The 27,801-nt window shown below is 40.7% G+C and overlaps 1 protein-coding gene across 1 annotated transcript; it reads left to right on the top strand.

Annotated features, from left to right (window-relative positions):
* The first annotated feature begins 235 nt into the window (after positions 1-235).
* CYBRD1 (cytochrome b reductase 1) lies at positions 236-27,579 on the top strand. The gene is made up of 4 exons (XM_080669031.1): positions 236-489; positions 13,921-14,129; positions 23,595-23,749; positions 24,539-27,579. Exons 1-4 carry the CDS (start codon positions 297-299, stop codon positions 24,837-24,839), a joined length of 858 nt encoding a protein of 285 aa, XP_080525157.1. The 5' UTR covers positions 236-296; the 3' UTR covers positions 24,840-27,579.
* Positions 27,580-27,801: the final 222 nt, after the last annotated feature.

The raw sequence follows: 27,801 nt of genomic DNA, 5'->3' as shown, positions 1-27,801 counted from the left end.
TAAGTGGATGGGCTGTTCGCGCCCTCTGCCAGCTGGGGCGCCGAGTCAGGGGCGTCCACCGCGCAGCGAAAGCTCTCAGCCGCCGGAGATCCCTGAGCAAGGACGGGTTCTGAGCGAGGGCCAGCTACCCACCCCCTTGAGGCCCCACATCCCCGGCAGGCCGTGGGGAAAGCCCCTCCTCCCGGGCGGAGACGCCTGCAAGAAGCCTACGCCCGCGGTCCGCCGTGGCCAGTCCCCGGAGGCGCGCAGCCTCGTCCAGTTCCTGTGGCTGTCGCGGCGCGGGGCATGGGGTACTGATGGCCATGGAGGGCTACCGGGGCTTCCTGGGGCTGCTGGTGTCGGCGCTGCTGGTCGGCTTCCTGTCCGTGATCTTCACCCTCATCTGGGTCCTCCACTACCGGGAGGGGCTCGGCTGGGACGGGAGAGGACCCGAGTTTAACTGGCACCCGGTGCTCGTGGTCACCGGCTTCATCTTCATCCAGGGCATCGGTACTGGAGCCTCCTGGGAGGCGCGGGAAGGGGGCGCGGGCAGGGGTCCCCGACCGAGTCCCCACCGAGAGTGGGGCCGACGTGAGCGAGTTGGAAGTGAGGGAGGATGCGGGGAGCGCAGGGGACGGAGCGGGGGGGGGGGGAGCCTCCCCGGAGCCGGGCGGTGGGAGGGAGGTCGGTGGTCGGCCCCGCCGGGGGGACCGGGGTGGGGGCGCGGACCCGCAGAGCCGGGGCTGTGGCCGAAGTGAGCGATCGCGGGAGCGGCGGCGCGGGCCCGGGCGCGCGGGGCGGGGGATCCGCTGTGAGACACGTCTCGGGGGACGGCCGGGCGCAACGGCGGCGCCAGGCTGAGCTGGCCCGGGTGCCGACCGAACTTGGTTAACTCTTTGCAGGGAGTGGCTAGGGGGCACTTGAGGCGCCCCAGCGACACCCGGAACGGGAGCCGAGGAGAAACGCCCGAGCGCCGTGGGCCCGGCCCGGCCCGGCAGTCGGCACCACGGGGAAAATCGTTCCCTGTGGGCCGAACTCGCGCAGTCAGGGGCGCGAAGCCGCTCTTTAGGCGAGGCCTTTGCTGAACTTTCTGGGCTGCAGATTAGGAGAGCAAGGCACGGGGGCCGGGAGGGTGGAGGTGCGAGAATGTGCCTCCTGCACGGCTCAGCCCCGAGTGCAGGCGCTGGTCCGCTGGAGCCGGTGAGTGCAGCGTCCGCTCTGCTTTCACTCCTCTGGGAGGATTAAATTCAGTCGAGCCCGGGAAGCTGCCGGGTGTTTTCGCGGCCCTGCCTGCACTGGTCAGTTTTGAGCCCAACTTGCTTATGTGGCTGCAGATAGCATCGTTGGGCGCTGACCACTAACTGGGGCCGGAGGTGCCCGCAGGGGGCCCGGGCTGCTTGGCTTCTGTGCAGGATGTCCCCGAAGTTTGCTGCGTTGGAGTTTGGCCCACGCGTGCAGTGAGCCAGCTCGGGGCCTGCGTTCTCTTGGATGAGGCTGGAGCGGAGGGAGGAAGGGCTCAGTCGATGGCCGTTTGTTTAATTTTGGACGTATAATTGACCTATAGCATTATATTACTTTTAGGTATCTATCATAATGATTCGATATATGTACATATAGCTAAATGGTCACCACAATAAATCTAGTTAGTGACCCATTAACTCACATAGTTATAATTTTCTTTTCTTGTGATGAGAACTTTTAAGATCTACTCTCTTAGCAACTTTCAAATATAGAATATGTCTTCATTCACTATAGTCACCATGCTGTACATGACATCCAGGACTTATTTATTTTATATCTGGTAGTTGGTGCTTTTCACCCCTTCACCATTTCCCCTGCCTACCCCTTACCACCCTCCTCTGGCTGTTTATATTGGTTTACTAGAGGCCCGGTGCATGAAAATTCATGCACTCCCAGGGGGGGTCCCTCAGCCTGGCCTGTCCCCTCTCACAGTCCAGGAGCCCTCAGGGGCGGGAGGCGACCCAGTGATCAGGGAAGGCTACGCCCCATCACACCTCTGCTGCTGCCACTGCTGACAGCGCAAGCCTCAGCTGGCCCTGGTTACCTGAGCCTTGGGCAGCCCTGGGTGGCTGGGGGGCCGAGGGGACTCGATGCCATCTTGTGGCTGTGGGCGCCACCATCTTTGAGGGTGTGGCAGTCAATTAGCATATTTCCTCCTTATTGGCTGTGGGCACCATCATCTTTGAGGGTGGGGCAGTCAATTAGCATATTCCCTCTTTATTAGATAGGATATTGTGGCCTAGTCCCTCCCAGGATGTCCTGCAGTTTCCTTCGGCTGTTGTTTTTCTGGAGGGAGCTGTAGCTAGCGGGACAAGTGCTATTTATTTGAAACCATTTTCCAAGCACTAAGTGAAGGCCTTGGCAGAGAAAGTATTTAGAAAAAGGTAGAACGTGATGCGCTGGGGTGATGAGGAGTGGAGGGATTTGGAAACAGGTACCCTTTTCTTGGAAGCAGGCTGCCTTTTCTTCACCAATATTTAACTTTCCACAAACAAGCAAAGAAGTGCCCACCTCATTCCTACAGAAAAGATGTTCTGTTTAAAACTGGTGCTGTAGCCTTGGGCAGGTGTAGCAGGCAGGCACGCTCCCACTCTGAGATGTGGTGGCCAGCATTACGAATGACCTAGCCGTGGTCGGCATGCTTCCCTGGCGTGAGATTGGCACTGGGGTGTGAGTTATTTCAATGGACAATCCCAGTTATTTCTCATTGAACTAAAATGAGAAACACATACTCAAGTTTCTAAGTCGCTGTCATCAGAAGCGCTCTTCCTTCATGGTGGAGCCCTTAAGTTTGGCCAGAGCTGTCAACACCTCTGCTTGCTCCAAGCAGTAGAAACAGTTTATCTCTTCCAGCCAAGGTTTCAGAGCAGCTCCTAATACCAAGACACTGTCCAGAGGTTGTGGAATATCTTTTCCTCATTCTTAGCATTAATTGTATCCTGACTTACCAAAGAAGAGACCAAGTCGAAAACAAGTTTCCATTTATCGAGTGCTTTCTGTGTGCCCACGGAGTGCATTATTTCATATGTAAGAGAAACCGAGGCACAGAACACTTGAGTAACTTACGGATGGGAGTAGGATAGGGTGTTTTCCGTGGCCTTCTTTTCAAGGTTGATTTCTCTGCTTTTATGGATATATGCCTATTTTCTGCAAAACATATTTTTTTTTAGAGAAGCAAAAGGCTTCATTTAAAATATACCTTGGGATTCTTCCTTCATAGTAGAGTTCATTACTATTTTCCTAAAAGGATTTCTAGTTCTCTAAAATTTGCACTTTTAAAAATCTGTTTATACTCACTTTGGGGAAAAATAGTGTAAGTGGGTGTTTTGGAAATGTTCATCTGCTGCTTTTATGCAAACCTTGTTTTCTTAAAGCTTAGTTCCTGTATTTGTATCAGTTTTGGAATATTTGTCCTGTCAACATTACCCATCCTGTTTACTCTTTAGATTCCAGATTTGCAAAGCATTTAACCACACAATACATTTAATTGACATGAACATAACTTTTTCATTCATAGAGGCACATGCATAGTACTTTCGGGTTCTCAGAAACCTTTGCCTCACCTTTACCTCCTCACAGCCAACAGTAGGAAGGCTCCCTCAGGGAGACTAGGAATACCTGGCAAATGGCTGACTTTATAGGCCAGGAGGGAAGCACATATTACAGCCTCGCTGTGTTATAACACACTTTTCCCCTATGTGGCATTGCTTCAGGGAGAAAACTTTTAGGCTATGCATATGTAATGTAATATGATGCCCATTCTTTTGTAAGGTTGGCTACACTGGTGCTTCCAAGCTGGTCTCCAAGCAAGAGGATCACTGAGGGGAAGAGAGGGCACTTTTACTTTAGAGGCTACTGTAGTCAGCACACATGAGTGGCTGTAAAGTTGCATTTTTTACTAATTTACTGATGCTACAGAAATAATCACTCATTCTTTCAACAACTACTTATTGGCCTACCATATGCCAGGTCTAGGCGTCATTCTAGGAGCTAGGGATACAACAGTGAACAAAATAATCATGTCTAAAACGTTCTTATTAGTTATGTTATAAAGAGTTCTGCATGCATTTATTTATAACAGAAACGATGTTTTGGGTTGCCTTGAATTGTCTCTTTATACTCTGTGAAAACCCTTATTTCCCTTCCTCTCTCTAAAAATCAATTAAAAATAAATAAAAAATATTTCACATCTCTAATAATGGACATGACATAAATGAGTTCTCTGATGCACAAACATTTAGAGATGAGGAAGGGAAAGCTAAAGTACATACAGGCATTACTCTAAGCATAAAATGCTTTACAAATGCAATATACACACAGTCAACAGTATTTGAAACTATGTGAGAACCAGTAAGAGTCCTTTGAAACACCTTTAAGAAGTAAGGTCTGAAGAAAGCAAGGCTTACCTAGAGTTACAAAATAAATCTCTTCCCTCTCTCTCCAAGTATATTTTGGAAAATATTTGGTTTCTAAAATAAAGTACGGCAGACCATAGAATATCTAAAACCAAAATAAAAATTTAAACTGGTAGGAAATCTGGTGAGCATGAATGAGGAAGAGTTCCAAAGAGAACTTTAGAGGAGGCTTTGTGCTTCCCTGAGAAAGAGTTTCCCATGAAATAGGTATACTGCCAGGAAATCAGAGAAACAGACCTTGAAAAGGCCACAGCAGACTGAAACAAACGAACGCTCTCAGAGTGGCAGCTGACCTTTTAAAAGGTTCAGCAGGTGGAATGTGCTCTTTAGTAAAACATAGAAAATTCAAGTTTATAAATTTAGCGCAAAGAAGTCTCAGCAATTCTATACTCCTTGTTTTTCCACTTGTAGAACTCTATTGTATAAACTGAAGGAAGAGAAATAGAATAGTATAATGATATCAAGTTGGTTTTGTGAGAGAACCTAACTACACTTAAGTAACATTTAACAGAGTAACAAAAAGAAATGAAGAGTAGTTCTTAAAAGGCATTTGGAATATCCTATTAATGTATCTAAAAGTGACCAAATTTCAAGACAGGTTAAATATATTTGAAAGGGCTTTTGGGTAAAACCTGGGAAAGAAGATAATGGAGAAAGTGCCCCAAATACCTACTCCAAAACCAGCCTTGGGAACACAATTGCTAATAAAATCTTTCAATATTAGGGAAATAAGGGTTTTTGCAAATTATAACGAGACAATTCAAGGCAACCCAAAACACAGTTTTTGTTATAGATAAATGCATATGGATCTGTTTATAACATAACTAATAAAAACGTTTTAGACATTATTATGTTATCCACCATTGTATCCCTAGCAACTAGAGTGATGCCTAGAACTGGCATATGGTAGGCCAATAAGCAGTTGTTGAAAGAATGAGTGATTATTTCTGTAGCATCAGTAAATTAGTAAAAAATGCAACTTTACAGCCACTCATGTGTGATGATAATAGTAGCCTCTAAAGCAAGCATGTCAAACTTGTAAGGTTTAATCAGAGATGTAAGACTTAATCTGACCGAAGCCAATAAGTTGACCAAGACAAGCAGGGTAAAAGCGAAAAATCGCGTTTATTGAAAGCTCTTGGGTGAGGTCCCGCGGTCCGAGAGCACAGGCCAGGGGAGTCACACTTTATTCACCGGTGGGCTTCACCGGTGGGCTTAGAGAAAATGAATTCAAATTCTAAGCAAGGTTACAAGCAGAACTTCCCTTTTTATTAAAGAGCCAGCCCTATGTGCACTTAGTGGTTATCTCGCTGCTGGCCTTGAAAACAACACAGTTCTATCCAACTAAAAAATGCACCTGGCATGGCATTGAAATTATGGGCATATCTAGTCTCTGGCCTACAAGGTCAGACAGCTTAAGTTTATTTTCCTCATTATTCAAGCAGGCTAAAGCAGGCTAGAAAGCAAAGTTTGTAAAGTTCCTGCTTTCCCAGCCCCAGACCTTACAAAACTCGCGGCCCACAATGAATATTTTTACAGCCCAGCCAATATAACTGTATGTAAGAAACATTTTAGTAAAAATTTCGTGACTTAATTTTTATAAATCCTGTTATACATAATCTTATATAATAAAAGGGTAATATGCAAATTGATCCAAACGGTGGAACCATCTGTTGCTAGGACACACACTGACCACCAGGGGGCAGACGCTCAATGCAGGAGCTGCCCCCTGGTGGTCAGTGTGCTTCCACAGGGGTAGTGCCCGTCAGCCAGAAGCTGGCTCATGGCTGGCTAGCACAGTTGCAGTGGCAGGAGACTCTTCCGCCTCCACAGCAGCGCTAAAGACCCCGCGGGCCTAAGCCGTCAGTCGGACATCCCTCCAGGGGTCCCGGACTGCGAGAGGGCGTACGCCGGGCTGAGGTACACCCACCCCCCCAAGTGCACAAATTTTCATGCACCAGGCCTCTAGTTATTAATACCGAACTACAACATTTGCTAATGACTGATGACTATAATCATGTTGCATTCATTTCCCTTATGCGCCTTACACACAGGCGCACCATTTCCCTCCACTAATACTGGCAGCAAATATTTTAGCAGGCGATTGCCACATCATTAGTCTTGTACTGACTTGTTTGGTGTGCGCAACAGGAAATATTTAGCTTTCGGAGAACAAGAAAAATAGGTTTATTTGCATTTGCTTATTAATTTGTGCAGTTATTCAGTGTCTAGTAAGTTAATGTTCAAGAAAAAATATTAATTTTTATTAAAATATTCTATTATTTTATGTTAGTGATTACTCATTTGTATTCAGCATGTCTTTATCTAAATAAATCTACATTTCTATGAAAATTGAAGCTTTTGTTTTTGTTCAGCCCTCATAAACTTAAACCTTGTTTATTTGGCCCAGGTTAGCCTTTGAGTTTGACATGCTTGCTCTAAAGTAAATCTCCCCCTGTCTTCCCTTCAATGATTCTCCTGTTGAGCCAGTTTGGAAGCACTGTTTTAGCCAACCTCACAAAAGAATAGGCAGCATATTAAGTCACAAATGAGCTTTTATTCTAAAGGCCTTAAACTCCTAATGCTACTGCTGAATTATAATCTGTGCCTCCTCTGTCTACTTAAGGACGTCGCTTCATCAATTCTCCCTTTTTCCTTCTACAACGTCAAGTTTCTCCCCCAATGGATTATTTCCAACACGTTATAATTTCTATCATCTTAAAAGCAACCACACTCGTGACCCCATAATCCCCCTTCAGCTACTGCCTCCATCCTTTGCTTGCCTCCCCACAGAACTATTTGTCAATATCTGCATTCTCCAATTCCTTTCCTCCTATTCTCCCTCAAACCCACTCTGGTCAGGGGTTCACTCTACTGCTCCACCAAAATTACTCTTAACATAGTAACCAATGGCCTCCACATTGCTAATTCCACTGGTCAGTTCTCAGTCCTCATCTTGCTAGAACAGAAGGCAGCACTTGGCATAACTGGCCCTTTACTCTTCCCTGGGATACTTTCTTCATTTGACTTCCAGGACACCCAACTCTCTTGGCACCTCTCTCCTCACTGGCTCCTCTTTTCAGTGTCCTTTGATGGTTCCTCCCCATCTCCCTGGTGGATCAAGGTTAGAATGAGGCTCACGCTCATTTTTGTGGTGATCTCAGCCAGTTTTGTAGCTTTAAACACCAGTTACTCACTGAAACCTCCTATATTTTTATCTTTAGTCTGGACTTGTCCCCTGAACTCCAGATCCAAATATTCATCTGTTTACTCATATTCTCTACTTGAATGTCAAATAGACATGTCCATATCTGAACTCTTGATCCTACTCATGTCCCCAAAACCACTCATCTCATAGGCTTCTCCACCTCAGTAAATGGCAACATCATTCTTGTAGATCAGCAATTTTCAACTGGTGTGCCACACAAATTTTTAAAACATGCAATACCTGACTGTTTAGTCAGAGGCACTGACCTCTTTTGCTATAAAAAATGACAACAGCCAACACAATAGCTATCTGTTGTGAATGCCCTATCTTGAACCATAAATATATAGTTCATATAATAGAGTTGCTTTTTATTGGTCATGTTGCATAATAAGGTTGTGTCTGATTGATTAATTCTTGGTACTAGAAATCATTATGTGCAAGTATAGGCACCTGGTTTTTAAAAAAGGGTAGGTAATTATGATTATTGTATTTTGTAAATCAATACAAATTATACCTATTTTTTATCAGATTGGCAAAAAATATAACATATTTTTGGTGTGCCACAGAATTTTAGTAATTAATGTATGTGTTCTATGAAATGAAGAAGGTTAAAAATCTAGAATCTAGATGTTCAGAAAAAGTTATACAGTCCTCCTTGACCCTTCTTCTTCTTCCATAATTCTCATCCAATTTATTAGCAGTACTATCCAAATTCTGACCACTGACTTGTTAAATTATTTATTAATTTATTGTCTGTCTTCTCCTACTAGAATGTAACCTCCTGAGGGGAGGGACTTAAGTCTGGTTTCTTCACTGCTGTATTCTTGGTGTGTAGAACATTATATAACACATAATATGCATTCAATATGTATGTACTAAGTTAATGAGAGTTTGGCCAATCTTTTAAACCAAGGGTCGTACCTACAAGGACAGCATATAAAGTAACTAGATGAAGCACATGGTGTGCAGCACTTTATGGTATGCCAGACACTGAGTAACCCTGTCCACAGCTATTAATGTTTGAGTTTGTTAAATCCAAGTTTTTATTTTCCTTTTGAAAACCTGAGCCCTAAATATTTAGAGATGACTGGGACTTTAGGTGAAACTCCTAATTTTAGAGATCAAATGTCTGGCCCGGATCAGGCAATCAGAGCCAGTACTATTTCTGATTTGTCATAATACTTTAACATAAGGCACAAGAAAATATAGCTGGTGTTTCTGAAAATGCAAAATTTGTGGATATTTGTAAATGTCTAGCCAACTAGTTGAATGTTTCTCTTTTTATACGCTATTTGGTACCAACCAGTTAACTTCATGGGGATTTCAGTAACTTCAAAGAGATGCTGCTGGTGCTACGATGCTTAAGTAAATCTTCCGAATCATCCAAATCACTTCCTTCATTTTGATTCTTCAAAGGTTTTGTTTTCATGATATTCATGCTATGAGGCAGTTTGAATGCACAGGCATGTTTCAAAGCTCAAGTTCTCTTTCATAGCCACGCAGGAATCTTTTCAAGGAGTTTATTTAAAAATGGTTCTCTGCTTTTACATTTAAACTTGAGGTCCTTTGGATAGAGTCTCTTGGGTGCACAAAGGAATGAGTTATCAAGCTTGATAATCCTGCTCTGACCATTCTACCAGAGAAAGCAAAATAATATTTTATTTAAAGAGCTAAGGAAAGTGTAATGGGAACACAATATTTAATCAGAATGTATAACTGTTTTAAAATTCCAGTGCATTGCCCTGGCTGGTTGGTTCCCAGTTAAGAGCACATACCTTGGTTGCAGACTCAATTCCCAGCCCCAGAAGAGGCGAGAGCAGGAGGCAACCAATCGATGTGTCTCTCTCACGTTTTTTCTCTCTCTATCTTCCTCTCTTTATCTCTTTCTTTCCCTGCTCCCTTTCATTCTCATCTAAAAATCAATGGAAAAATATCCTCACTCCTTGGGTAAGGATTAAATAAATAAATATAAAATTTCAGTGTATTTTAAACTCAATAACTTACTCTTATTTTATATTTGGGTTCACTTAATACCTACTTAAAGCTGTTAGGTGCATCTAAGTGCAGAATACTTTTTACTTATTTGAGAGAACCATTCATTCAGTCTTATATGAGCTAACACTTGGGTCAACAGTACAAATTGCCTTGAATTTTTTTTTTATTGTTGCATTTTAAAAGAGGATCTGCTTATTGCTGGAGAATACTGAATGAATTAGTGCACTTTCTTAAGATTTATTTATTCAACACACACTGAATTCCTACTATGTGCCCGGCTCTGTGGTAAATGCTTGGATATGATGGTGAACAAGATAGTCATGCTCCTACCCTGATGAATCACAAGATCTAAACATAAAAAAAACCTAGAGTTCAATTGTTTTCTATGTTCAGGAATATTTCTCTCCCTCCAAGCAGCCCTCTCCCCACATACACTTAGACAAATATTACATATGCATTACCTGCTATAAGACAAACTTGTATAGATAGTTTTGTAATAGCATGTGGATTGAAAGCTGCTGTCAAACCAGAGATTGCATCTTAGAGAACATATATTTTCACAGATTCCTGAGTTGATTATGCAGCTAGGAGATGAGAAATTTTTTAATAATTAAATTCAAATTTAATCTGCTGCATTTTCCTCTTTATTGTCCAAAGACTAATTATACACAGATACTGATTTCTTTTTAATTTCCTTCTTTCATTTATTTGTAATATTTTTAAAAAATATTTTTATTGATTTCAGAGAGGAGAGATAGAAACATCAGTGGTGAGAGAGAATCATAGATTGGCTGCCTCCTGCATGCCCCTGACTGGGGATCAAGCTCGCAACCCAGGCATGTGCCCTTGACCGGAACCAACCCAGGACCCTTCAGTCTGCAGACCGATGCTCTACCCACTGAACCAAACCGGCTAGGGCATTTCATCTATTTTTAAATTTATCACAATAGCAGGTCCCACTACAAATATTTTTTTTTAAGATTTTAAATGTGTTTCTCACATATACAGATGGTCCCCGACTTGTGGTGATTTGATTTAGGATTCTTCACTTTGTGATAATGTAAAAGTGATACACATAATAAATTACATGAGATAGTCATCACTTTATTATAAAACAGGCTTTGTGATAGTTGGTTTTGTCCAACTATAGGCTAATGTAAGTGTTCTGAACATGGTTAAGGTAGGTTAGGCTAAGCTATGATGTTTGATGCATTACGATATTTTCAACTTAGGATGGCTTCGCTGAGCTGTAACCCCAGTGTAAGTCAAACATCTGTGTGTGTTTATGTTTCCCTTCATTTTCTGGTGGAAAATGGTCTGTCTACTAGAATCTCTAACAGAAAACTCTTGTTTCAGTCACAAGTAGCTATTTGATAGCTGTTCTCCTCCTCATGGGCTTATGAGACCTTTTTCTTCCTTCCCACTGAACCTCAGGAATGGTGTCTAGGTAAGTGCCAAGCCAGAGAAGCAAGAAATATTTAAATTCGGCTCTCCAGGCAGTTTTCTAAGTGTTGAGAATAGACCGTTGTTGAAGAATGTAGTCTGATTTGTTAAGGTTGCTCTTTTTTCCTAAAGTCCACCACATTTTGGTTATTTATACATTTTTAAAGCATATAAACATCTTATGCAAGTGCAATATTTTGCAATTATCCTTCATGTATCCAGACAGCGTTTTGATGCAAGTTCCACTATCCAGCAGAGCTTCCCTGTAGCCAGTATGGCTGCTGAGAATTCCGCGCCTCACTCAGGAGAGCCCCTCAAATTTCCACAAGCTGCCTAAGTAGCCGTTGAGACTAGTTTGCTATGGATTGGCAAGCTTACAATGTTTTCACACTTTGGAACTATTGTGAATTCTTTAAACCACACAGAAAATAATAAACAGATTGCTATGTGCTCACCACCCAAAGGGAACAAATGTGCAGATTTTTGCCAACATAAAAATGTATAAGCAAGAGCTTAGAGCTGGTAGGAATAAAATGTAGGGCAGGATGGAGGGAAGAGGTTGGGGGGTGTGCACCCTAACCTGATATAGAAACTAAAAGAAGAGATAGAGCCCGGCTGGTGTGGCTCAGTGGTTGAGCGTCAATCTATGAACCAGGAGGTTATGGTTCAATTTCAGGTCAGGGCACATGCCTGGTTTACAGGCTTAATCCCCAATAGAGGGCGTGCAAGAGGCAGTTGATCAATGATTCATCATTGATGTTTCTACCTCTCTCTCCCTCTCCCTTCCTTTCTGAAATCACTAATATATATATATATATATATATATATATATATATATATATATATATATATAAATTTTTTTAAAGAAGAGTTAGAAAAACTCTCAACTAGACCCAGGGACTGAAAATCTGTAATTGTCTGGGCCCATTTGGATCAGAGGCTAGCACCTCTCCTCCTGCAGAGCCCTTAAGAGCTGACTCTTAGAGTAATAGGACAAAATGTTTTGCTTATTATCCCAAATCATAAATAAAAGATTAAATTATGCCTTATTCATGCTACTGCTGGAGAAGGAAAGCTAGTGTGTAACGAATATGAAAAAGAAATACTGTACTGTCCTAAGGGTGAGGGCTGTCAAGCGTTGGAATGGAACCGAAAATAGGAGATGGCCACCGGAAGCTTTAAGAGGCTGACTTCACACTGTCTTTGTGGGTTTAGACATGTTTCTGCCTGAACATGGACTAGATAACCCCTTACATTTTTATGATTTTATGAAGTTTCATATATTTAATTCATAAATATCTTTGGTGGGAAGAGGCTTTTATTTTTCTACTAGAATTAGGAAATACACATGTTACACTACTGATGTAGTGGAATCCATCTTCCAGGAAGCATTCTTTAAACTTTCTCGATCTGCCATACATTTCCAGGTATCTACATTTTCTCTGACATGGACTAGAGGGGTGGGGTGAGGCTGGTATTGTCGTCATCACAAAAAGTAGTTGTAAGCTGGTTCAGGTGGCCATGTAATCCACTATTTAAATGAGGACACTTTAAAAAACCTGTTTAAAAAATCTTTTTTGTTGAAATTTAATCTACATGCCAAAAAGTGAACATGTAAATGCATGGCTTGATGAATCTAGGTATGTAACCAGCACCCAGACTGAGGAAGAGAGTATTAGCAGAAATCCCTGTGTATTCCCTTTCAATTGCTATAAACCTTCCTCACAAGGGCAGCCACTAGCCTGACTTTTCTTACTGCAGAGATGAATTTTACCTGTGTTTATTCTTCATATAAATTGAATCATCCAAGATACACTTGTTCATGTCTTGTTTCTTGGGATTGATCCATATTGTTGGGTGACGTTCTAGTTATAAATTATTTATTCTCTTTACTCTATTATGTGGTGTGAATGACTATATCACACTTTATTATTCATTCTATTGATGGTGGTCATTTGGGGAGTTTCCAGGCTGGACCATTACAAATGGTGCTACTAATAATATCCTAGTACATGTCTTTTGGAAAAGATTTATTGAACATATTTCTTTGGGGTGTATACCCAGGAGTGGAATTGCTGGATCCTAAGGTATGCATAAGTTTAGCTGAAGTAGATACTGCTAATTTTCCATAGTCTTTGTTCTCACTTAAGCTCCCATCAGCATAACATCAGAGTTTTGATTGTTTCACATCTGCTTCAATATTCAGTATGTTTCGTGTTTAGTCATTCAGATATGTGGTAGAGGTATTCTCAGTTGATTTTAATTTGTATTTCTCTGTTGAATAATGAAGTTTATGTCTTTCTTATGTTTATTAGCCACTTAGATATACTCTTTTGTCTTATTTAAATCTTTTTGCATATTTTTCTAATCCTTAGTCTGCCTTTTTCTTATCAAACTAAAACATTTCTAGAAAGAAACCAGGTCATAAGATTAAGAATTTAGTTCTGGATGTGTGAAGTCTGACATATTTGGGAGGCATCTATATGGATGTCAAGAGGCTGTTGGATGACGTGGGTCTGGAGTTCAGGAGAAAGTTCTGGGCTGGAGATTAAAGTTCGGAGTCCCTGCCATGTAGGTGGCATCTCAGTGAAAGAGTGAATGAGGTCACCCACAGCGAGAGCAGGAGGAAGGCCCTGGGACTGAGCCTGGGGGCACCAAAGTCTGTACACAAGTTGGGAGTAAAGAAGAAGCCAGCGAAAGAGCCCAAGAAAAACCACTGAAAGGTGGGAAGAGGGTAGAAGCAGAAGCCAAGAGGAAAGGGTTTCATGGAAGGGAGTGTTCAGTGTGTCCAACTGTGTATCACGTGGACATTTAAAAAAACAGCACCACCACATTCTGTCCCCCTTTGTCTCTCTGTAGCCATCATTGTATACAGACTGCCATGGACCTGGAAATGCAGCAAGCTCCTGATGAAATCCATCCACGCGGGGTTAAACTTCGTTGCAGCCATTCTTGCCATTATTTCTCTGGTGGCGGTTTTTGATTTCCACAATACCCTGAACATCTCCAATATGTACAGTCTACATAGCTGGATTGGACTGACAGCGGTCATACTGTACGTGTTACAGGTCAGTGTCTCAGTAATTTTATAAACAAGGTATAAAAAGTAAAGCAGTTCAGATACTGTAGATGTTTTCTATACATTAATATTTTGGTTTTTTGGGGGGGGTTTTAAAAATATATTTTACTGATTTTTTACAGAGAGGAAGGGAGAGGGATAGAGAGTTAAAAACATCGACCAGCTGCCTCCTGCACACCTCCCACTAGGGATGTGCCCACAACCAAGGTACGTATCCTTGACCGGAATCGAACCTGGGACCTTTCAGTCCACAGGCCGACGCTCTATCCACTGAGCCAAACCAGTTTGGGCACATTAGTATTTTGTTGGAAATCATCTTCTCATTCCACTAGTCCTTGTTCCACTTGTTTCCATTATAAGTATTTCCCCCTGAGGGGGCTGAGGAACTGAGGAACAATCTGTGAGACTGAATGTGAGATTCTAAATATGGGCATATGTATATACAAGGAAATTGCCCACAGATAGCATCTAGACTGCTATTGTTGGGACTTCAACTTTCATGTGCTGAATAAACTAGCACAGACAAGAGTTATAGATTTCTTTTTCACATTCAATCACTTCTATTTTCTAGGTTTAACTTTATGAGTGAAAAGATGAATTTATATCTCCTTGATTCTTTGTTAGAGTTTGAAGACTGTTTATTTTATTTTATTTTTCCTCTGTCCTCACTTACTAAAAACACATGCTTTTGACAGCACTGTATTTAAACATAACTTAATGGAGAGTGATAGGGATTTGGCTGTTCTAGGTCACTAAAGAAAAGGTAAATTTTAGAAGTCCTTATGGTGTTAACCACTTTGTTGAAAAATCTTTGTAAACTGTGTTGATTTACTTCCTTTCTTTAGTTAGTACAGTATACATTCAACTCCCTTATTTGGGACATCATTGTGAACTTTAGTTTTCTGTAGATAGAAAAGTAGGAAACTGGAGTGAATTTACAAAATCGCAAGGCCTATCTTAAAATATATGAATGTGTGACCTCTCAAAAAAAAGACCTCTTACCAGGCTTTTATTTGTCACTTTTCTGCTTAAGGCTTTTTGAACGTTAATTAAAGTTAACGTCTATATGATACTATTAATTATTTAAGTTTGCATTACCATGCCCAGAGGTAGGGACTGGGGAGTGGAAAGGTGCCAGATCGAAAGGAGCACCGAGGAAACCCTGCATCAAACATGATCTTCCTGGTCAGGAAGGACCAAGGAAAATATCTCAAAGTGGATGGCTGAGCCTTGCTCAGATGTCTTGTCCGCGAGGTTGCTTTTCCTTCAGAGTTCTCAGCCTCTGCCACACATCTGGAAGGCAGCTCCCTCCACTGCCACCTGCTGGTGGACCCTCTCCCTTACAGAGTAGGATGACAACCGCAGGGAACATTGACATGGGGACAGTTGCTTTGGGGACCCTCTTCACCTACTGTCATTTCCTCGGGACTTTTCTCAGCTGCCTCTTCTGCTTGCAGTGGTTGGTTCGGCCTGGCGTTGCTCCACTTCCTTTGCACCACCTCAGAATTCTAGAGCCTGAGCACTGTGGGGAGCATTCTACTCACCTCACGCACTCCGTTAGTGACATAGCCTTCAAGATGCTGAGGACGCACACATTACACAGCCAATGGCAGAACCGTAAGCACTTGGTTCTGTTTCCATGAGGTCCCCATGATCACTCAGCTCGTGTTTGAGCATTCTCAGTGGAGGGCTGTATTTCTGAGGATCCGCGTGGAAGCTACCCAAACTCTTTGTAGCTTCGCTGTGAAAGGGTCTGTACTCCTGAGCACAGTAGCTAAATAAATGCCTTTACTGAGTTAGTTATATGACAAGGCATTGTTTGAACATCTGGAAAGATGTGCATTATTTTTCTTTTTATTTTATGAATTTTCTAAACACATAAGCATTTCTTGTATAGCAGTGGTAGTAGTAGTAAGCTTTTAAAGCTAAAAAGCTTTTTATACCAGATATGCCTTTTCATTATTAAATGTATGCTTTTAAATCTGGATTTTTCTAAAAATCAATTTATACTCTGCTCTATATCTTAATCTGTAAAATTAAGAAATATTGCAGTGGATAGAGCGTCGGCCTGCAGACTGAAGGGTCCCAGGTTCGATTCCAGTCAAGGGCATATACCTTGGTTGCGGGCACATCCCCTGTAGGGGGTGTGCAGGAGGCAGTTGATCGATGTTTCTAACTCTCTATCCCTCCCCCTTACGCTCTGTAAAAAATCAATAAAATATATATTTTTTTAAAAGAAATATCTAGGGATTAGCAAAAAAGAGAATACTTATTCTAAAATCTATGGGTCTTAGCTAAAATGGTTCTCAGAGAAATATAGGCTTAAATGCTTTTTTTTTTTTTAAAGAAAACTTAAAACACATAAACTAAATATTCATGTAAGAAACTAAAAAGAATAGCAAAATAAACCAGGAAAAATAAAGATCCCAAAAAAGCCATGAACAGTTGTGTTAGTGTTTACTATTGCTGCCGGAACAAATTACCACAAACTCAGTAGCTTAAAACAACACCAATTTATTACCTCACAGTTTCTGTATATCAGAAGTCCAGGTTGGCTTGTCTGGTTTCTCTCCTTGGGTCTTGCAAGGCCAAAATTAAGGTGTTGGCTGGCCTGAGCTCTTACAGGTGGACTTTGGGGTGCAATCAGCTTGCAAGTTAATTCAGGTTATTGGCGAAGGACTCCCTTGCGGCTGTAGGACTGAGGTACCTGGTTCCTTGCTGGCTGTTGGCTGAGGGTTGTCCTCAGCTCCTCTAGTCCTCTCTGGGTTCCCCTCGATCAGCAATGGTGCACCTGCTCTTTGACCTAGCAATGGCACATTTCGGGGGAGCAGAGATAACATATTGTCGTATAAGGAGCTCTAAGAAGGGTGTTTAGTGTAGCATTGTTTGTATAGGCAGGAAATGGGAAGGAAAATAAATGTCCAAATAAGAGAATGAATGGTTAAATCATTTGTGGTAAATCCATATTGTCGGCTATTATACAGCTATTGCGAAGAATGTAGCTATATCCACTGATCAGCAGTGAAATCCATGATAGGTACTTCAGTGTAAACAATACTGAAGAGTAATGTGTATAGAACATGGGAGGGGGGAGGGAGAAAGCATATATGTATAGGTGTTCTAAGAAAGGTATGGGAATATATTAGTATACCAAACTGCTATAATTGTGGGGGTGGGTAGGGTCGGTTGGGGGATTATTAATTTTCAAACTATATCTTGTTTGACTTGAACATGTAGCTCTTTTGTTTGAAACAGAAGTAAGCCGCATATGTTATATACAAATCATACATACGTGACTTTTTAAGCTAAATTAAGCAAATGGCGTCCCCTCACCACAGTTGTGAGCACTCGTGTCGTGCTTGGTGCTTTCTGGCTGTTCTTTCAAGAGCCAGGTGAATGGCTTCCTACTCCTATTGTGGGAAAAATGACTACATTCCAGCTTTATTTTTGTTGTTGTTGTTGTTGCATAAAAGCTGTTTTTAAGTATTGCATTGCTGTCCATAGAAGTGACAGAACAGATCACCCAGATGTGCTCAGGAAGAAATTAAATGAAAAAACATTTCCTTTCCCAATGGAAAGAAACCAATTCTAAACTTGCTTTCTTTGCCTTTGATAGGAGCCAAGCTCTGTCCTTTTTATGATTCACAAGATTCTTGCCTCCACATTCTTAGTTGCAAAAATACATAAGCCATAAAAATAGGGCTTTGACAGAGATGTGTTTCTACCAGATTTCTTAGGTTAAGAGTGAAAAGGGGAAGTGGTGTCTCTTTCTGAACTAGAAGAGTTGTACTGGTAAGTGGAGGTTCTCCCAGCTGCCACTGTGGGTGGAGAGCAGGAAGCTGCGCTCCGTGCAAGGGCAGCAACCTGCTTGCGGCTCACTGACGCAGCCACACTGCTGTGCACTTCATTCACAGTCTGGTTGTGTGCAGAGCATTCGTAAAAGTTCCTGAGGTCAGTTTGCACTCCCCCCTCAGTACGACCCAAAAAACAAACCTATAACAGTATGAAGAGCATGGGAGAGATTGTCAAGATCAGATCCTCTCATCTTAGTGCAGCGGGGTTTGGTTTAGCCACTATGTGTAAAATCAGAATTTCACCTGTCAAATGAAGCCAGTGGCTAGGTTGTTTGAGGAAGGAGGGCGGGTGAGGCAAGCAGCAAAACAATGCAAGCAATACACTTCCTCGTGTATATCTATGGATCATAAATCATTTCAAGTGTAGAATTCTTTTCTACTTGTAGCCTCTGGATCACTTTTTAAAAATAACAAACTCTTGCCCTAGATGGTTTGTTCAGTGGTTAGAGTGTTGGTCCGTAGACAGAAGGGTCGCAGGTTTGATTCTGGTCAAGGGCACATACCTTGGTTGCAGGCTCCATCCCCCAATCAATCCAGGTGTGTCTCTCTCTGTCTCTCCCCCTCCCTTCCACTCTCTCTAAAAAGTAATGGTAAAATATCTTTGAGTGAGGATTAAAAAAAACCACCTCTTGTATGTATATTGAAATTATGTATCATAATAAAATTGATTTCCATGATTCCACCATCAACCTAATTTAGAAAACATAGAATCCTTACCCACCTTGATCCCCCATCTCTCCACCTATCCCAACCCATAAGGTAACCATTTCCTGAAGTTTTTTTTTCTTTTTTTCTTTTCTCACTCTCTGTTTTTCTTTATAATTTTATCACATTCTGTGAATCCTTAAACAACATATTGGTTAGTTTTCCTTTAACTTTTAAAAGTCTCATAATATATGTAGTCTAATGTAACTATGTTTTAATTCTTTTGCAACCTTTCTTTTCATTGTACTGATTCCACTATCTTGTTTCCTCTAGTTCATTCATTTTTACTTTTGTGTTCCATTGTACAAATATACCACAAATTTACTTATTCATTCTCATGCTATTAGACATTTGGGTTATTTTCAATTATTCTCTGTGACATTGGACATTTAGATACACATTTCCTGACTCTCATATGCAAAGGTTTCTCCATCAAGTGGTTGATCCCAATTATGTTCCTGCTAGCAGGGTGTAAGAGTTCCCATACGGCACATCCCTGTCAACATGCATCCTCTTCCAATGCCCCCCGCCCAGGTTTAAACTTCCTTTGTTGACATAGAAGTATTACTCTTGTATTCAAATGCTTTAATTATTGTAAGCTAGTGGGTATAAAATGATGTCTTCTTGTGGTTTTAATGTTTACTTCACTGATTACTTGTTTCTCTCCTAAGAAACACCTGTTTGTGTCTTTTGCCCATTAAAAAAAAAGTTTCTTTTTTTTTTCCTTAAAGATTTGTAGTTCTGTTTCAGATTCCTTTTCATTTATATGTATTGCATATGTCTTCCAATTTGAAGCTTGTACTTTTCCTCTTTTGTTAGTATTTTTTAAATCAATTCTCAATTTTAATAAAACACGAATCATGTTTTGTTTTGTTTTTAAGGTTATTATGTTTTGTTTCGGTGACTTGTTTATGAAAACCTTCTCTACCCTGAACTCCAAATGGGTTCTCAGGTTCTATTCCACACCTGCTGGGTCAGAAACTGTGGGGTGGGGCCCAGAAAAATGTGCTTTCACAGGCCCTCCAGGTGACTCAGAGGCACACTAATGTTTGAGAACCATTGTCTAATTAAAGTTTTATTTTTGATATTTAAGTACTTAATTCATCTGGAATTAGCTTAGTGTATGATGTGATGTGATCCAACTTCATTTTTTCTCCTTACGGTAAGCTGTTTCCCCAGCACCGTTTATTGAATTGTCCTTGTCCTTGCTACTTACCTGCAATGCCAGATTTATTATATATCTTTTCCTCTGCGCAGTATAGAGTTGAGGTATATAAAAATACATAGGTTTAAGAAGTACAGAATAGAAAGAGATAAAAATCTTCATTTATTCTTATTTTGAAGAGAATGATTCAACAGTTTACTACTGAGTAGAGGTGCTTCACATTTCTTCCTATTACAGTTTGGGAAAAGGTTTTGTTTTTCTTTCTGAATCATAAATGAATGTAGAATCTTATTGAATGCTTTTCTGTGTCTGTTGAGATGAATATAGTTTTTTTTTCTTTAATTTATTAATGTAGTTGGTTACATCCATCAACTTCCTAATGTTAAACTTGGGTGAATTAAATACATTTTTAATTGTCTTAAGGTTCTCTTTTGCTCTCTGAAATATCCAGATTCTTATCTTAGGCTGTTTTATTTGTGTGCTAATGAGGCTTCTCAGAAATGTCATTTCACAACTTCATGACTGTGTTTAGTAGGCTGACTTTGGCCCCTGGCTTCTTCCTTGCTCAGATCCAGAGAGCAGGCAGTGTTTTAACAACTCAGGACTAGGAATCAGGGTGACCTCGGTTTGAATCGGGTTCATCTATTTGTATATTTGTAGCTGGTGACATTGGACAAGTTACTAATCTTTTGTGGACTTAGTTTGCTCATCCATAAATTAAGTCTTGTGGTGCATTCTTCACAACATCATAAGAATCAAAGCCAAATAATACATGGAAAGGCTCAGTATAGGACTTAAGATACTGGAATGATGCAGTCAGCTGTTGTTATTAGAAATGCAAATCTTTGGTAGGCTCCTTTATGACCAGAAGATGGCATTTTTCATTTCCACTATAAACCATAGGCACCTTTGTGGTTGAGAACATGCCTTTTATGTCAGTGAAATTTTATTCATGAATCCAATAATATATTCAACAGAGTTAGCTACCTATTATGTGTTGGATACCTGTTGGATACCTTGTTTCACAAGACAAGCATGGGTCCAAAGAGACATGAATCTTACAGGGGAAGACAGGTCACTGAGTATGTGGTAGACATTGAGTATATGAAGTATTCTGGTAGAGATCTCATATGGTAGAGGGGATACAGGAAGTCAGACCAAGACTTGGTGGTGAAGGGGAAAGAGTCTTCTAGGTGGATTGAACAGTATATGGGTAAAGTTTGCTTTATTTGAGGAACAGGGAGGTCAGGCTGCCTGGAGTAGAGTATAGAAGATGAATTGGAGGCTGGACAGGAGTAAATACAGAAAAACTAGCTTGGGGGCATTTCTAGTACAGAGGCTCAGATGAGAAACGATAGTCTTGGAGGAGTAACAGCAGCAGTGAGAAAAGTGGATAGTTTCTAAAGATATTTAGTAGGTAGAATTAATGGGGTTTGGAAAATCAATGTATAAGAGAGAGAATCACTTGCAAGCTTGAGCAAATGGGTGGTGAGAAAAGAAACATTAAAGGTGGAGGAGAGGTTTGAATGTCAGATGCTACTGGGAAGTCACAAAAAATAAGGTCTGAAAACTGTCTCTTGGATTTAGTGACTGCACATCTATATCTATAAAAGCCTAAGTGACCAAATGACCGAACGACAGTCTACCTCCCGCGGCCCCGATTGGCCCCGATTGCCGGCCAGGCCGAGGGACCCCACCCGTGCACGAATTCGTGCACCGGGCTTCTAGTCAATGATAACTCTAAAGGAAAATTAAGAACATTTTGAACCACCAAGGGGGACCTTCTGAACCAAATCTAATGTATTCAGACATTTGGGGCATTAAGTGGACAATATAATATGCAAACCAGCCTATCAGGTGCATTTTTTATTCCTTTCCACTCATGATCACTGCCTAAACACTTATCCTAAATGTGTTTTAGGGACTCAGACCCCCATTTCCATTCTGCTGGCACCCCATTAGTCCTTTGATCTCAAACCGGGAAGATAAACAGTGATGTTAGTGATTCTCCCCATTCTCCTCTCTTCTCATACTTTTGTTAGGGTGGTAGATCCTAAATAGATACTTGAAAAAAAAAAAGTCCCTTTAAACTCATCTAAGTTATCTTTATTTTCTTGAGGAGAAGAGAATACTCAATAGGTAGGGGGTGTGAGGCAACAAAATAAAACTGAAGGTGTTAAGATTTCAGTTTACATAGGAACTTGCTGGCTTCTCGGCAGAGAAGTATTCCATTAGGGATTGAATTATCAAGGAAATTAAGGCAACTTTTCTGTAGGACACATTTCTTCCTCATAAAATAAAATTATCGACCTCTTTCCACATAGTTTTTTAGGTTGACCTGACTAAATGTGTCCTATTGTACACAACAACAAACAAGTAAGTACCAGAATGTTCATGTAGCCTTGTTAATGTAATGATAGCAAAAAAACTGGAAACAGGAACACCCATAAAGAACTGAATCAATCATGTTACATCCTCAAAATAGAATATTAGCCTTTATAAAGAATAAACTAGACAATCATGTATTGCTATGAAAAGATATCTAAAAACACAAGATGCAAAACAAATATGCGTGCGCTTGCACACGCACACACACACGCACGCACACACACGTTTGTTTATATAGGCACAGAAATTTTCTGGAAGGATGCTTTAGAAGATGATAATAGATCAGGGGTGGGCAAACTTTTTGACTCGAGGGCCACAATGGGTTCTTAAACTGGACCGGAGGGCTGGAACAAAAGCATGGATGGAGTGTTTGTGTGACCTAATATAAATTCAAAGTAAACATCGTTACATAAAAGGGCACGGTCTTTTTTTTTTCTTCAATAATTTTATTCATTTCAAACATTTTAACAAGAAGAATGTAAACACTAATTATTATAATTTGAAACTTCAAGAAATGGAGGAATCATAGCACAATAACATACCTTATATTGAAGATGGCAAAGGCAAAATAAAATTGCCTAACAAAGGAAAGATACAAAAGCCTTTCAAATTAAACTTAAATATAATAAAATAATTTAAAACTAAAAGAAATAGAAAAGAACTAAATGTGTAAACAGTAAATTAAACATTTTCTTTAGTGCAACTTCCAAATTATGCCCGGGACGTAGATGTAGATGGCAATGTAGACTGGGTTGAAAGGTTTTTGGTCTTTAAAACATCAACTTCAGTGGGAACAGTGTTGTTGGTCTCCTTTTTAGCTAATGCTCTGGTACTGTGCTCTCCAGGGGCGTGCCTCCCTACATCACCACGATAAGGTGTCTACGCATTCCCAGGGTGCATTCCCAGGGTGATGTCGCGGGCATTACAAGGAGCCTCTGGAAGATTGAGAGGTTGTTCCTTCTACTGAATGGGCGGTTATAAATCCGTCCACTCAGAAGAAGGAGCTGCGGCCATGTTTCCCGACGTTGCCATGTTAGCACTGCTGCTGGTGAAGGAGCGGAGGGGAGAGCAAGAGAACCCTCTGCTCTTTTGGCTCCGCGGGCCGGATAGAACAGCCGAACGGGCCGGATCCGGCCCGCGGGCCATAGTTTGCCCACGGCTGTAATAGATGTTACCTTGGATTAGTGGAACTGGACTGGGAAAACTTACTTTTCATTTTATGTCCTTAGTTCTACATGAAATATTTTCTAATTTTGCACATATTGCTTTTAAATAATAATTTTAAATTTCTATAGTTAAAACTTAAAATTAAATGATAACCATTGCTCTTTTTGCTGTTTAGCTTCTCCTAGGTTTTTTCATCTTTCTGCTTCCTTGGGCTCCACTTTCTCTCCGAGCATTTCTCATGCCCATACATGTTTATTCGGGACTTCTCATCTTTGGAACAGTGATTGCAACAGCCCTCATGGGAGTGACTGAGAAACTGATATTTGTCCTGTAAGTGACATAGTTGTCCTAATTGTACACTTATGCTCTAAATGGAAAATACTTATTCATTGGGAAAAGGTAATAAAATACAACAAAAATTTAAAAATATTAAAACATTAAAATTTTAAAATATTTATTCTTAAAACATTTATTATATAATACAATATAACATTGTCTATAGATACAAGTTATTGTATTATACAATATAATATTACTAAATGCTTGAAGAAGGACCAAAAATCCAATAAGTTGTACTACTCTTAAAACAACTATTGAAATTATGCATGCCCTTACAATCTTTTTGATGTGCATGTTTTTATTGATTGCAGTTATGGTGTATGTACATTTTTGTATCATCCTTTTTTCATTTTTAAGCGATACAGGTGCTCCAGAAGCTATATTATTTTTATACTAATGGTTTTTTAACCATATCATATTATTCCACTGAGTGAATTATAGCATAAATTTCCCCTTAAAATCAAGCTTTATGGGGGTTGGGGGAGAAATCAACCAAAGGACTTGTATGCATGCATATAAGCCTAACCAGTGGTCACGGACAACAGGGGGGTGGGGGCATGGGTGGGGAGGGGTTTGGGATGGGAATGGGGGACGAGGACAAATATGTGATACCTTAATCAATAAAGAAATTTTTTTAAAAATCAAGCTTTAAGGGAATTGACACTGAAGCTGTACCAATGTGCATTTTCAACAAATAAATTCAAAACTGTTTGGCATGTTGCTGTCTCACTCTGTTTGTAATTGGACTGACTCTCGCTCTCTCTTTTATTTTTTTGGTAGGAAACATCCTGGCTATGATACATTCCCACCAGAAGGTGTTTTTACAAATACCCTGGGCCTTCTGATTCTGGTGTATGGGGCCCTCGTTTTTTGGATAGTCACCAGACCACAATGGAAACGTCCTAAAGAACAAGCTTCTATCCGTCTTCAGCCAAACGGAGGCACTCCAGAGGGAGTGGAAGGCTCCATGGCAATAAACTTTGGCAACACGGACAAATCAGATTCAGAGTTAAACAATGAAGCAGCAGCCAGGAAAAGAAACGTTGCCCTTGACGAGAGTGGTCAGAGGTCCACCATGTGAGGTGTTGTAGCGGTGTAGTCATGTAACGTCGCTTTTAAAAACTAGCTCTATAGTTTAGCGTCCCTTATTTAGCCATAAGATGATTGAGCTCCATAGAGTCTATGTTGTTTTAATCATAAAGTAGGATTTCTTGGAAGAGTTGGTACTGATAGAGGCCTATGAACTTACCTGCATTGGAAAGGAGATGGTCAACGTAAATGATAGCAGCTATAAACTGTGGTTCTGTTGCCTCTTGTTGAGGACCAAAGCGTCCTGTGCCTTGCAGAGCATAGATGCTCACACTGTATTTGTTGGTTGGTAAATCTGATAAAGTGGCAGCCCTGGAAGTTTTTCCAAAACTCAACTTAGTCCCAAGACTTCCCTGGGGTTTGGCATATTTTATGATCCTGATTCCAAACCCAATTAAATCGAGAATGTGCCTGAATTCTTAAGCAGCACAAACTGCTCTACAAACCTCAAAGAGCACTTTTTCTCAAGTTTCTGTTTTTATTGTATTTCTTTAAGTAGTTGCATGGCACTTACTGTGTGCCAGACACTATTCTAAGCACTTTATAGATATTATTAGCTCTTTGGATCCCCAGACAAACCTTCTGAGGTAGGGACTATGATTACCTTCATTTTATAGATGAAAGATCTGAAGCTTGAACTGGTTAGTAACTTGCCCCAAGGTCATAAGTCGTGGAACTGAGATTCAAAACCTGCCAGTCTGCCTCCTCAGTCCATGAGTCTCACCACTTCACTATGCCATTTTTCCTTTGTTATACTAATCTGCACCTACTTTGACCCTCCCCTGAGTAAATTTCCGTTCCTAGAGTGCAGTGGCGGTTAATGGTTACCTTCTGGCTCTTTTTGCCAAGAATCCTCAGATAACCAAGGAAAAGGGCCTGGAATAGGTCTGGGTGCCCTTCCACTGCCAACAAGCCCTGGCTTACCTTGATGCCTCTTTGTTCTTAAAATTGTGTCATGATGACAAAGGAAGGTTCGGGCAAGAACATCTGTAGCTTTCAAGATAATCAATTGAGATTTTTATTCTTTACGATCTTAGCTGCTGGACAGTTTTCAGTTTGAAGATGGGAGAAAGAGAGACTTACCTCAGGGTCTGCCCTTCCTGGGGGCAGCAGCTGGGGTCCTTCCAGATTTGCGTGGAATTTTAGGGGCTACCTTGAGCTTTGTGTTCTCAGTCGTGAATGGCGACTCAGAGGTGACAACTTTCATGCATGGAGACCTCTTGGGGCTGACTTAAATTAAAACGCAGAGCAGTGTCTATGCTGAAATGATGGTTTTCATTTTGGGGTCAATTTTCGGTATCCCTGCAATGTTAAACTGGAGCACTTTAAGACAGATAAAAACCTTACAGTTTTACAGCAAATACTGGTACACTTGACTTTTTTAGTGCTTAGTGGATTTCCTCTTAGGATAACTGGTCATTCCTTCTATAGATTGAATATTGAATACACTCCACCACATCCCTTAAGCTTCATGGATAACCATTCATAATCCCCTCTCTGGAACGCTGTTTTCTTAGGTAACTCTAGTTTCAAAACCGGTGACAGTGTCAGAAGGACTGCCAGTGCCTGGCTTGGTGCGTGGCACATAGTGGGCACAATTCAATTCAATATCCGCAGAGCGTGCTACAATTTTGGTGCTAAGTAAGAGTAATTCCATTGTCACACACAGACATTTGATAAATGGATATCTCATTACATGGAGGGGTACAGAATTCCAGGAGTTTAGGAGGGGAAGGGTCAGTGAGAGCCTCAAAAATTGAAACTGCCATTCCATTTTATATAGGCCAAGAAAGAGGTAATTAGTGAAAAGTTAATTATGGATTTGGTACTAGAACATTCTGCTCCATTGCAAACTATTTGAGCACCCCTCATCTCAGCCCTTTATTTTGTCTTTCTTTCAGGCTAATGTGAGGGTAATCTTACAGATATTATAGGATCTTCTTTCCTTTCTTTCTCAGCCTTTATGAAAACAATGCATGGCAAAATATACCTAGAAAAACTTTCTCTTTGAGACTTTTTTTAAATAGACTTCCTATTCTAAAGATAATTGTACCTTTATCTTTTAAAAGCTAATATTTTCTACCTAAAGCATCTCCCCTAAAAATATCTCATTAAAAAGCCCACTAAAAAAAAAAAAAAAAAAAAAAAAAAATAGGGAAGAAGAAAGCCTTAGATATCCATTCCAAAACAGTGACTGAGATCCCCACAAATAATTATAGCTTATGTCATCTGCAGAGATAATCTGGCTTGGTTTACCCAATAATCTAATTTCAGGGGGGAAAGTTTTATTTTAACACTCATCTAAATCAACACTAGCGCCTTTTCTCTTGCAGGGCTTAATTAGGCTGAGTTGGAAATTCCAGTGCCATACTGGTTGACCACAGCTGCCAAATCTAAAAGCTCCAAGATGAAGTAGAGCTTTATGCTAGTTTTATTGCAACATGGTAGAATTTTTCTCTTGGCATGTACTTTTTTCAGATTTACAACAGAAAACTGTAACTGCTATGCCTTAGAGCTACGCATAGGAAAGTAGAGAAGAAAGAAAACTATTACTCTTTATTCCTATAAGGTACCTGGAAAAATATTTCTGTGTGTGATTCTGTCTTTCTATCTCAGCACATTTATGGGAAAATATTAAATAGCCTGAGTATTTTAAAATTTTGTAGAAAAAAATATGCACCTATTTTTTCTTGACTTGGTTTTATAAAGTAATAAAAGTTATTTTGGAATTTATTTGTCTGTGTTATCAATTGGTTTAGGCTAGTACGTGTAGGCATGGCTCTAAAAGTTTCTTTCCCGTGGAAAATTTTGTAAAGTTTCTTTATTGAAAACAGTGTCCGATTTCTCTCTAAAGTGTACTCTGAGTACCATACCTTTTGCATTCCTAGAAGGATTAGAAGACTTGCAAACCTGGCATGGTCTCCTCCACACGGGATCTTAACAGGAGCCATGCT

This window comes from Plecotus auritus (genome assembly GCF_963455305.1).
Source record: "Plecotus auritus genome assembly, chromosome: 5".
Taxonomy (NCBI): domain Eukaryota; kingdom Metazoa; phylum Chordata; class Mammalia; order Chiroptera; family Vespertilionidae; genus Plecotus; species Plecotus auritus.
The sequence above is the reverse complement of the archived record's forward strand: the minus strand, read 5'-3'. Positions and strand labels throughout refer to the sequence as shown.